Source organism: Caenorhabditis remanei, chromosome X, assembly GCF_010183535.1.
Source record: "Caenorhabditis remanei strain PX506 chromosome X, whole genome shotgun sequence".
Classification (NCBI taxonomy): domain Eukaryota; kingdom Metazoa; phylum Nematoda; class Chromadorea; order Rhabditida; family Rhabditidae; genus Caenorhabditis; species Caenorhabditis remanei.
The window spans coordinates 8,010,522-8,023,306 of NC_071333.1; the positions used below are offsets into that span (position 1 = coordinate 8,010,522).

The 12,785-nt window shown below is 38.4% G+C and overlaps 2 protein-coding genes across 2 annotated transcripts; one reads left to right on the top strand and one right to left on the bottom strand.

Moving 5' to 3' along the window:
• Positions 1–5,616: 5,616 nt before the first annotated feature.
• On the top strand, positions 5,617–7,658 carry GCK72_023540 (uncharacterized protein; the record flags this gene model as incomplete). The annotated part of the gene is made up of 10 exons (XM_053735436.1): positions 5,617–5,736; positions 5,793–5,867; positions 5,917–6,024; positions 6,073–6,189; positions 6,238–6,567; positions 6,701–7,015; positions 7,067–7,121; positions 7,261–7,340; positions 7,392–7,490; positions 7,539–7,658. The coding sequence occupies 10 exons, from the start codon at positions 5,617–5,619 to the stop codon at positions 7,656–7,658; spliced, it is 1,419 nt and encodes a 472-aa protein (XP_053579002.1).
• A 583-nt stretch (positions 7,659–8,241) lies between these two features.
• On the bottom strand, positions 8,242–11,855 carry GCK72_023541 (uncharacterized protein; the record flags this gene model as incomplete). The annotated part of the gene is made up of 9 exons (XM_003092076.2): positions 8,242–8,289; positions 8,345–8,472; positions 8,529–9,063; positions 9,116–9,205; positions 9,257–9,363; positions 9,563–9,704; positions 10,344–10,498; positions 11,320–11,497; positions 11,616–11,855. 9 exons carry the CDS (start codon positions 11,853–11,855, stop codon positions 8,242–8,244), a joined length of 1,623 nt encoding a protein of 540 aa, XP_003092124.2.
• Between the last annotated feature and the right edge of the window lie 930 nt (positions 11,856–12,785).

The following is a 12,785-nucleotide window of genomic DNA, read 5'->3' on the forward strand; positions in this document are numbered from 1 at the left end:
GATAGCTCAGATGTAGGAGGCAAAATTGGCTGCGTGTTCAAAACGGTTTTTTGATATTTGGGGGTTATTCACATCACTTTGTAATCTACTATGAAATCACATCAATCACAAGTCATTAGATATTCAGTATATCTATCTGTTTTACTAGTCATAAATTCAAAAAGAAAAAAGGAAAGATGTCCTTACAGTTTTGTGAAGAAATTTCAAGGACTTTGGAGATCTACCATCACACTCCCAATTTACGACCTCCGTCTCTGTCTTCGTGATCGCCGTCGCCGACAAGTATATGAAGTTTTTCCTCTACTTGTCACAGAAACTATTTGATACTTTTCTTTCTCGAATGACCTAAAGAGTCAAGCGACTATTGTTAAACATCACGTAGCGCTTTGCAGTTTTCAGATTTGAATTCGAATTGATTACCAGGTTTATTGAGCATCAACTGGTTATAACTATTCAGTTTGTTACGTAACAACGTAATGTAGACCAACTTCGCCATGTCTTGATTCTGATTAGGGATGGAATTCGGAATGGGACCCGTATTCGGATTCTGATTTGACTCCGAGTCTCCCATTTTTGGTCACTGAATTGAAACAATATAACGGAATAAAAGGAAAGTAACGAGCAGATTGGAAAAGAGAAACGAAAAATGAAGAAGTGAAAATGATAGTGTGGTCGGAGATAGAAGAGTGGTTTAACGTGGAGAGAACTTCGAATGTAGATCTTTTTTGACAAATGATAACTTCACTCAAGGTTACCAGAAACAGAACAAATCTTCCGCTACTCGAATAAAACGCATGTTGCGGTTTTTGGTTTGCAAAGATTGCGAATAACCCATCCGGAGTAGTTGAAACGGTTCGTCTTGTATCGAAAGCTTGAATTAATTTTTGAATTTGTTTTATAAAACATGGTTTTTTGTACAGAGAATGACTACTGTTACATGTTGTTTAGAGCATAACTAAAGAAGGAGTATTTACAAGAAAAGAAAGTTTAAAAGACTAGTCACGTTCCAAGTTAAAAAAAGGCTAGTATTACCAAATGTAGAAAGAAAACTACATCAAAGAGCTAAACTTGTCCTCCCGAATGTAGAAATATTTTATGAACATTGGAAACGAACTACAATCAAAAGTAGGTAGTCAACATTTAGGAAACGAAAGAAAACTTTTTGTGATAAAATCGCACGTATATCACCTGAAAGGAAATGAGTTCTTATGTACAATCATATGTAAGCATGACTGAGGGAAAAATGTAAAGTAAAATTCCCAGACTTACTTCTATTATAATCAGGATAAGGGCGTGTACTTATGATACTAAGCTTTTTGTACTTTTATTGCTCGCTACTTATCCTGAGATCTAAATATTTATAAAGTTCAATCGAAACATGGTTTCTTTCAGATGCATAATATCGGTATACGGGATATTCAGATAGTGAATCACTTTTCCAGAGTCTATGGCACAAAAATCAAAGAAAGAAATGGAATGGCAAATGAATTTCGGAAAAAGTGCAAGTTTGCATTTTCCCACACCTACCCAAAACGAGTCAGCAGGGGAGACATCGGGTGCCAGGCACACTGATAAGCTAATGTTGGAGGCCCATTCTATAGTTTTCCCCTTTTAAATGATGTTGTTGGCTGATAAGGAAAGCCCAATATGGCATTGTTCTGGTTTGCACTTTTTTGATCTTGCTGCAGATCACTAGAATCTTCCTAAATTTCCAGTTTGATCTCGACCCTTTTTTTAGTATCGTTAATTTTTTGTAGATTCTTCATGTTTTTTTGGTTCTGAACACCGGTTAGAAAATGTGTTCGTCTTCAAAGATCTTCTTATCTAAAAATTCTTTTGTTCCTCGCCGAAACTCTATCTGTTCGTTAGAATCTACCGAATGTAAAATACATCATTCGTATACCTAGCCATTCCTCAATATCTTTACATGAAATCTACAATGCATAGTTTTTCAATTTAGGTCACTTCTCTTAGCAATCAACAAGTACCTACTAACACGAGGCAAACATGTTTGTTACTTAGATACCTAAAATCTGGTCATTGATCCTTACATTAGTTCTATATTGAATAAGTCAGGAATGAAAACCTAGATAATTACACTCAAAAAAGATACACTCAAAGAGCCAGTTGCATTCAAATTGTATAGCATAAAAGTTATTATGCATACTAGTTATGAACGAGCTCGAAGTCTCCGCACGTCGGATTGTGGATGAGGGCGCACGCGCCAAGAAAGGGCATTCGCACTATGCAACATGAGGAAACACTCACGACGCCATCGCCGCTTGGCACGCTCCGGCTCGGGCCCGTCGAGCCCAATGGATCTGCCAATAGTCGACACTAATTCTAGGAGCCTTATATATGCAGCTGCGCACTTCGCTCTCATGGGCCGTGACATGAGAAATAGAATGCGGAAGTCGGAGTGTAATAAATGTACTTTTCCCGAAAGTTGTTAGCGAATATGTGATGGATTAACATCACGCTATCTGAATTGGAGGCTTTGTAAATTATTTTTGAGGGTAGCGGTGTGAAAGCAAATGTGAAAAACAATGAGTATGCGTGAAGTTTGAAGAAGGAATTTCAGATGCCTCGAGAAAACATAATTGAATGTCATGGAAATTGCTTGTTCCTAATCTCTACGAAAGTAACTCGTAATTAGAAGATGATTGGGCAGATCAAATGTGTGAATCTGCAAGTTTGAAGTTTTTAACGAAATAAGCACAGGAATGCTTTGTTATAAAACAAAGCAACTTGTAGAAATGAAATGAGATCAGAATTTGTGAAGATCCAAAGACTGAGCAAAACCCCAATCAGCATAAATCAAAAAGTGGCAGTGTCTGGCACTTGCTCTTTTGCTCTAATCCACATCACCTGCAGTCACATTGAGTCGCCAACTGCCTCTCAAAATTCTATCGTCGGGAAAGAAGTTTCAATTTGAAACACGAGTGATTTCACAAAAAATGTATCATCTGAATCAAAAAATCACACTGTTTTCCAAAAACTATTGGAGCAAACGGGCTGATTCCTAAAGTTGATCTTGATCTTCATAAGGAAAACTCAAAAATTGCAATTGGTTTGTGAGGTTTCTACAAATTAAAAAAAATTGTGTTCAGTTGAACTTTGGAGCGAGTCACTACTCCATATTTATTTTTACTCAATTCTATTAATTAAAAACAATAGACTAGCGTTTCAAACCTAAAAAGTTTTCAAAGTTTTCAAACCTAAAAAGATCAGAATTGATGCAAAGCAGTTGGAGGAAAAAACGCAACGTTTTCTTGAGGTTTTTTTCAAAATCAGGAATTTGAATTAGCTAAATGACAGTTACATATTGAGAAATTGTTGTAATATTTAACTCTTAACTCGATAAATAATTTATTTAGTTGTCTTAACATCGTATTTCGTACTGTAGAATTGTTCTTTTTTTCAATTCAAAGCCATCACCTCAGAACAATTTGTTTTTTACCTGTCTACTGAATTTACAGCTATTTGGTTATAAACTTTCTACCAAATCTTTGTGTAGGTCCAATGATGACCACCTAGTTAACACATCGCTACCCATTACAGTATCTTTCAACACTCTTCTGCCAAATATTTGAGTGAACGTATTATCTTTGCGCACCAAACATTTTAACACCTCCAATTTTTCCCACTTACCGAACTCCTCGTATCCGGGAGGGTATCCATTTCCTGGTAACATTGTCACTTCATTCGCTGTACTTTGTTAGAGTAGATTCTGGAAGGAATTATATTCGAAAAAGTTGCGAAAAATTTCAAAAATCACAGAATTGGTTAAATAAGGAACGGGATGGCACGAAAATGTTGAGTGCTTTTCGAAACTGCGCAGGTTGAAAAAACCGAGGAAGAGGAAAAGATGCGAGAGAAAATATCGGATGGAACGATAGAAAAAACTGCCATTCTCTCTTTCTTTCTTCTTCTTTTTTTATTTTCACGTACAGGTGGTAAGGACAGAGAGTGCGCAACGGACAGTTGACGTTTGCCGAGAACCCCCTCCGAAAAAAGATGTCTCACCACCAGGTACACTATTTTTGAGAGCGTGCCGACAGCCTCGACTCTTTGAAAGAGAAAAAAGAACCGGTTATTTTTAGGAAGACAGTGGAAGAAGAATGAAAATTATTGGGCAGACATGAACCTCGGTTTCGCGAGAATTGAAACTTCAAAACACCGGATAAATAGGGTTATGGTAACGCAAATGTTCTTCGAATACAAAAACATTGAAGATTTGAAGTCTTCTGATTTACCAAGAACACTAAGCCACCAAGGACGCATTCTCATGTTCTGATCAAGAAAATGAAGAAAAAAACAACAGGATGATGATGAAATGGCTTTTTAGATAATGAATCTACTAAGTAAAGATTTTTTAGATTTCTTTTCAAAAAACTGTCATCATTTTCAATCAGATTCATTGTTCCTCTGAGAGCCAGGATATAGGCTTCTGTCAAAAACACTCAAAAACAAATGAAAAAACAGACAGGAACATCGGAATTATTGGAAAGTGTTTTGAACATTGCGAAAGGTTACGTACTTTGAAGGTTATTGTGAAAACAACATCCTGAAACAACAAGTGCGTACAATTGTGGCATTGGAAATTTCAGTTTGGAAAGTGAAAATATCATACTGTAGTTATACTCCCTAAGTTAAACAAGCTATGTTAATCAAAACAATGTACACCTCCTACATCTGATAAGAACACATGCATGTGACTATTTTAAGAAACATTATAGAATATTGCAAAACATAAAAATATGCAGATTATTTTAAATATGTCGGATTTTGTAGAGAAATTATAAGTTGGTATATAATGCGAAATGACGTGACATAATCTGAAATAAAATAAAATGAAAAATGAAAGAAGAATGATGTTTGAAGACCCCGTGCTTTTATATATAAGAAAGTATGGCAAGTGAACTGGAAGATTTCAGAGGAAGATACCGAAGAGATGTTCACACTTCAATGAAAATGACGAAACGAAAAATGACCTACTCGTAAACAAATTACGTGCTTAGAGTAAAAATTTGGTATGAAAAATAGTTTGGTGTACAAGGGTTGAATAAAATGTATGTTAACTTGAAACAAAAAGGAATGAATTGTCAAGTTGTCGTATCAGCAAAACTGACAGTTCCGAGTCGAACCAAATTGACATGTGTCTGTTTCAAATGACCGAAATGCAACGCTCTGCTCATTTTTTTGCTGTTTCATCAGTACCTTGTAGTTCTCTTACTTTTTCCAACTATTTTCTGTTTGCTGACTCTTTCCTTTACTAAGTTATCATCATTTCCTCCGATCGAACATCTCTCCGCGTGCTAATACCCCGTTGGATGCTGTGTTCCTCAATATTCAATGAGTGACCGGAGAGAAGGAGCGACATAGTGTACGTATATCAGAGGGTACAGAAACAAAAACGAAAAACTACGACGCTCCTCGCCTCTTGTTTATCGGTGTCGATTTACGGAAAGGGTGACGTGTTCAACACTAAATATGGATTGCCGCCAAATAATCACTGATATGACAACGTTTTTCAAAACTTTCCATTCCAGTTTTTTTCCTAATTTTTTCTCTTTTGTTTGATATGAAAAATATCGATTTCATTCATTGCAGGAGATGATTAAGCCTCTAGTCATACTTGTGGTAGTGTTATTTAATGGAATCGTGTGTCCTCCTCCATTGAGGCAGCAAGCTCAGCAGGCTCAGGCACAAGATAACGCTCAACAACATAATCAAGTAAGTTGCATCTTTTATCGTTCAGAAAGCAAACATTTTAATTGAAAACTTTATAGGAAGCTACGGGACAGCAACAAGGAGAAGCTGCACAAAATACGGAACAGCAGGGAGAGTATGACGGTCGTCATCCAGTGAGTTTCTTTCCTTCCATGAAGTTTCAAACGGTTTTCTGTTTCCCAGGGGTACCAATTCGCCTACACAAAGTATCTAGAAGAAGTTGTCAAAATTCTGGAGAGCGACCCAAAGTTTAACGAGCGGCTGAAGAACATGAAGGAGGATGATATCAAGGTATCCCACTCAGCTTTGATAAAAAAAAGTCAAATATTGACACTTTAGGCTGGAAACATTGCTGATCATATCGATGATCTCCCGCAAGAAGTGTTTGACAAGCTGCACAAAGCCAAATTCGATGAAATTGAGAGGCTTCGGAAACAAATTGAAGAGCAAATTAAGGTTGGCAACTTATCTGAAAGTTTCCTACCCACAACAAATAAATTTCAGTTAGATGGAGGTGCTCACAACATCAAGATGCCAGACCATCTTGACGTGCAAGAGCTCGAGAAGTTCCACAAGGAGGACTTGAGAAAGCTCATCCAGAAGACAGTTGCAGACATGAATGCAATGGATGATCAAAGAAAAGAAGATTTCAAGCAATATGAGATGAAGAAACAAGCGGAAGAAGACCACAAATTGGCGCAAATGACTCCAGAAGAGCGTGAGAAAGCGAAATTGGAACATGAAGAGTCTATCAAGCGTCACAATGACCACGAGAAACTGAAGCACCCAGGAAGCAAGGATCAACTTCAAGAAGTTTGGGAGGAGAGTGACCATGTGAGTCTTGACAGATATTTGATTAATCTTAACCTACTGGTTTTGTTGGAAATGCTTCTGAAAATGATAAAAGTAACAAATTACTTCACCAAAATTTGTTCTATAAGAAATATTTCAATTTTTACGATTACAGCTAGAAAAAGACCAATATGACCCAAAAACTTTCTTTGCACTTCACGATTTGAATGGAGACGGATTCTGGAATGATTTTGAGCTCGAGTCCCTTTTCCAACTTGAGCTGGAAAAGATGTACAATGAAACTAACCCAGATGATGACATGAAGGAGAGAGCCGAGGAGATGTACAGAATGAGAGAGCACGTGATGAAGCAAATTGATGTCAACCAGGACCGTATGATTTCAATGGAAGAATTTTTAAATGATGCTGACAATCAAAACTCCAATCCACCCAAGCAACAAGAGGCATGGGAGGATCTTGGACAAAAGAAGGTCGGTTCTTTATGATAGATTGGAATCAACTACATATTTCTGAAATTTAAGGTGTATACTGATGAGGAACTCCAACAGTTCGAAGCGCAATATGCTAAACAACAAGGTAATCGGGGCGTAGAAGGCATTTCTACTTATAAACTAACATTTTTTGAGTTTCCTTTCATATTCTAACAATTGGGATGCATGCTAACAGTAAACCGATATTTTGAAATGCCTTACTTAGATTATTAATTTTTAACTAGGATGGGGAGAACATGCGTATGACCCACAACAAGTTGCTTCAGACCAAATTCATCAGCAGCCAGCTCAACAACAACCACAGGTAGTAATTGGTGACGTCATAATAAGAAGATTGTTACTTTGACTTTTGCAGGCACAGCAACAAGTCCATCCTGCCCAACAACAACCAATTCAACCGGTTAACAACCACGCTCCGCCACCTGTTATGAATGCGCAACCACATGTGCAACAGGTACCGGAAACCTGACATTAAAATTGTGCAACTGTCCGAATTTTACAGCAGCAACCTCCACAGCAGCCACCACAGCAGCCACCACAGCAGCCACCACAACAGAATTTGCCACCGGTACATCACGAGCCTATCCAAGACCACACAAAAGACCCGACATACGGAATCTAAATTGAATATTGTGTCAGTTATAAAAAGTCAGTAAAACTATATCTCTCTAATTTAAAATTATTGGTTGACACAAGTTTTATTGTCGAGACCCGGGTTGTACAATTGTTTCTCCCATTCTTTCCTGTTTTTTTCCCTAAGCACATTCTGTCATGGCCATTTCTTGTCGGTTTATTTCTGTTGACTGGAGCAGCTTATTTCAAGTTGAACTATAACTGCATATTATGAAATGAAGGCATTTGTGAGCAATTTTTTCAACTCGGGGACCAAAGTTTTGTGTCTGAGTCGTTTCTTACTACAACATGTAAATCTTGAATATACTTTACTTTAGAATCTTTAAACCAGTTAGAAGGGCACAGTTCAATCTGGCCAGAATGCAGATGATAATGATGTTTGAATTTCAAAAAAAGAAGGAAAATTACAAAAAACGGGAATACAATAGGATTCATATTAACTGACACAGCCACAATAAAGGCGAAGAAGCAAACGGGAGGAGGGAAGAAAAGAGAATGGGTATATTAAAGCAAAAAATTTGTTGAAAATCATCAATGGAATGATTGTGACGGAGAATTTGAAGATCACTATTTTAGCATTCAATTGCAGTTTGTGATGCTGGATGATGGGAGTATTGGTTCTGAAATGTTCACTATTAAAAACTATTCTTAGCGAATAGATTTCTAAATGTATACCTCTTGGTTGTAGGTAACCGGTACGGCCTCTGGAACGATTCGGAAAACTTCGGTGAAGAGTACTGGCAGATGAAGAATTGCACTGTTTTCTCGAAGCATCTGATTGATGAGTTTGTCATGCATTTCGTCTAAAAAAAGAATATATTTGGTAATTTATCACATGAAGAAAGTAAAGAAAACTTACTGAGCTTGTTCAGCGACGGTATCACTTTCATAAGGTTGCCGAAAACCTCATGCCCATCGGGTCTAGCCATCATTTTGATTTGGAGTGATTGTTGATACAAATCGTGGATGTTGACCAATTCAATGGCACTCCGGAAGCGACTTGACGTTTCATGTGCCGGATTGAGTGGTTGTACGAGCATCAGAGCAATAAACAATGCAAGATCGTGGTCGGTGGTTCCAATGGATAGAATGTAGTTGGTGATTTTTAACATGTCATCAGCCAAGGCTCCGTACAAAAGTGTCAGTGCTTTGAAATCTATGAGCCGTCCATCTTCCAACATCAATCCCTTTGCTGACAATGCTCGGCAAACTCTTAGAAGATAGATTGGGAACATGTTAGTCTTCAGAAGAACTGCTTTGTCGTTGCCCTGGAGGAATGACAATTGTGGAAGATCCCGAATGAAACCGACAGCATTTTGAATTTCACGATCCATCTCATGTGCGTAGATTTGCCATGCATTGAGACGATTTGTTTTGAGATCATTACTGCATTCCTGTAATAAAATCAAAATTAGAATAATCATTTTTTCGGATCACAAATCTCACCAAGTTGAAACTTTTGGCGATCATGCTTCTGACTTTTTGATCGGTGTAGCTGCTGTGCGACATGTGAAGCTGGATGATTTTTTCGGCAATCTGGAATTTAAAATAAAGAAAATGCGAGAGTTATTTTCCACGAAAACATACCGCGAGACATCTCTCATTTGGTTCTGGGGATGAGCTGGTAGAGACAAAACCATCGGAGTTTGGACTCAAATGTTGCTCTTTGTTTTTCGATCGAATATGACGGACAGCTGAAGAAAATTATGAAATTATCCATGATATGGTGTGATTTTCAATTATTTGAGGATCTTGATAAAATAATGATGCTTCAAACATCTCATCAACTAGAAGGACACTCATAAATTATTGCTTGTGTAACCAAAGCTGACTAAATTGCGTCAGGTGTGACATTGAAACTGCACACATGATCCTCAAGTGTCGAAAACTTACAATCTTTTGACATTCCTGCCTCGACGCATTTTCGGAATCGACAGTATTGGCATCGGTTGCGACTGTCACGACGGATTTCACAGATTTGCTGTTTCAAACATCGGTAATCAATCTTTCGCTGGATGCTCCGACGGAAGAAGCCCTGGAAACATTTGCAATGAGATTCACAGCAAAAGACCTTTACATGTGCCCAAGAGTACGTAGAGGTGTGAAAGATTTACTGCCTTTGTTTCCTTTTGAATTCAGTTTTTTGCGGTGTCCTTCTTTTTTTTTTAAAGATTCAAGATGTGAAATGGAATGTGCTGAGACGGAGACGAACAAAAAAACATTTGAATTTCAATTAACTCTAAGTACCAATTCTTCATGTACCAGTACGTACCAAAATGTTCCCTCTGTTTCTTTTTTTTCTCAACATCCACCTCCAACCATAAATTATTACCCCTCATTATATTTGCTGAGAATGAAGGAGAGTCTTGCCTCTTCTTTCTTTCTTGTTAGTATGCATCCCAAACACTCACACAATAGATGAGAGGGTCCCTAATGCACATACCAACGTACAGTCTTCAGTTGATTGCGCAACATTCGGAAGGAAAAGCTCTCATTCTCTTTCCTCCACAAGAGTGAACAAGGAAAACAAAAAACACAGTGAATGGATCGTAAATATAGGTTGGAGGAGAGAAATAACATGGGATGGTGAGAAAAGAAGGATTTATGATGAGTCTAGGGTTTCATTAAACCCAAGGGGACGTTATTAGTGGTCCCTCTTATAACCTCCTCTTACCTTGCAACCCTCGCATGACGTCACTCCATAATGATAGCCACTCGCTTTGTCTCCGCAGACTTTGCAGTATGTGGGTGCCTTCCCGATAGTATGACGTTGAGTGACAGGACCGTTCGTTAAAGAATCAGGTGACAATGAGGAATTTGATAGGGTTACTGAAAAAATGTTCTCATACATATATGACATCTAATTGGTCGTTATCGGTCTCAAGGGATAGTACCATTCAGTCCGATTTGAATAGGTTTTTTGGTTGTAAAGTACTGTCAAGCACAGGTATCATATTTGCATTTGTTCTTTTATCAAGAATGACGTGATGTTGTTTGCCAAGCTATCCTGGTCCCGTTCTCTCTTTCTCCTCTCACGCGTAAAACTGTCTTAAGCCTTTAGCCACATCTACAAGAACCGTCATATGTTGAGCTGTCTCGTTTTTATGCCACGTCTTCTTCATCCCTCTCCTTCTCTTTTATTACAATTCTTCCGCCCGCTCTCACTCTCTTCACCTCTCCTCCCTTCCCATCGGCGTTCTTTTACGATCAACCATACATCACTGTGGATTCAGGCAGCGGACCCCCCTCAAAGATGATCGAATGGAGGAGATTATTGCGCAATCACGTCATAGCCGCCTTAAGATTTATACTACGGGAGAACGTCGTCTTCAAACAAAAAAGTGCTGCGTATTTTTTCTTCGACTTTACACTTTTTCAGATTTGGTTTTGTCCGAAAGACATCTCAAGATTGTGGAATCTACCTCTATGTATTGGAGTTTCTAATTCAACACTCTCCCATTCTCACTCTCTCATCAATTAAATGTGAGGAAAAGATAGAAAAAGAATCAAACTCTTTTGCAACATTTTTGAGACATATGTTCTGTGTGTGTGTGTGAAAAAAAGCTGTGCCACTTGTCACCACACATTTGATGATATGACTCTCTGATCCACCCATACTGATATGATAGAAATAGATTCCCTATTCTTACCACTTGTTGCCGGAGAACTGACGCTTGCTCGGGATTCATAGAACTGCTGATGATTGTAGCTATTGACGTTGTTGAAGTAACGTCGATTGGTGACAGGATCAACGTAGTTTGCGTTTCCGTTTTGAGCCGATCCATTAGAGATTTGGTATTCTGACGGATACTCTTCCTTGATATACGTCTGCAAATTAAGTAGATTGGTTTTAGTTATGATTTCAATTCCTAGACACCTATTTTTGTTCGCGTATTTCAAAGTTATATTTGGATTAAGATTAAGGATCATGACGACAAAAACTCACCACGCCGTTCTGAGAATGTGCCCATTGACCAGTTGTGGCCTCCGGTTGATCCATCTCCACTTTTACAACAATGTTCTGAGAGTGTGCCCATTGATTAGTTGTGGGCTCCGGTTGATCCCTCTCCCCTTTCACAACAATGTTCCCTTTTCCAGTTGGACTGTAGTATGAATTAGCAGTGCAAATGGTCAGAGGAGCATCAGTGTTCCCCAAAGAGTTGAACTCGTGGGGTTCGAAACTCATCTGGAATAAAATGAACAGTTGGAAAAAGGGAAGAGTGAATAAAGAAAAAATATGATAGTCTAAAGAGTGAAAATAGAAATTGTAAAAGTGCTGACGAAGAAAAAGAACAGCAAATAACTTCCAGTATTCAGTCTCGGAAACCAAAACAGAAACACTGTTCTAGTCTCTGATAACAGTTTCCCAAATGAAAATATGAAGCTGGGTTGGAAAACGAAACGAAGCTACAAGTCGGTTAGTGGGCGGTGCTTGCAAAAGATGGTATCGTGGAATCTGCGCTCTCTGAGATGAGGGTGTGAGAAGAAGAAGGCGGATAGAGAAGGCGGAGCATAAGAGAAGAAGGAGAGAACAAAATGAGGAGTGATCGGACAGCGAGCATCATTCAATTCAAAAAAACGAAGAGTTCAACGAGTGTCTTCTTTCCCATCTTTCCCAAACATTAAAAATGCACTTTAGAAAAATCGAAAGAAACATGGAGAACATTTGTACTATTGAGTCTCACAAGGAAACTATCCATCATTAGTTGCTTACAAAGTTTGATGATGTCCTTGCAACGTCTCCATCTTCTCGCAAAAAGTCACTCAATAATCTTCCCAGATCTCACTGTGGATGCAAATATAGGCAGTAAGATTAGCACTCCTACAGTATCCCGTTGCGTTGTATGTGACGCAATGTGCAATTAGAGTTGGTCTTGTCTTACGCACACCTATGGCAGACTGTTTTGGTTTGGTAAACACAGACCAAAAAAGGAAATAACGAAAAATGAGGAAATAAAACGACAGAAGGATGGTCCGATGAAGTACTAGCCACTCAAGCTCACTTCAACATTATGTTAAGGTGCGAAATGACACCTCTTGGTCGAGTGTGGAACGACTACACAAGAAAAGTGACGGTTAACAAGTGAATGTGTGAGTTGTACTGCCTAATCATGGT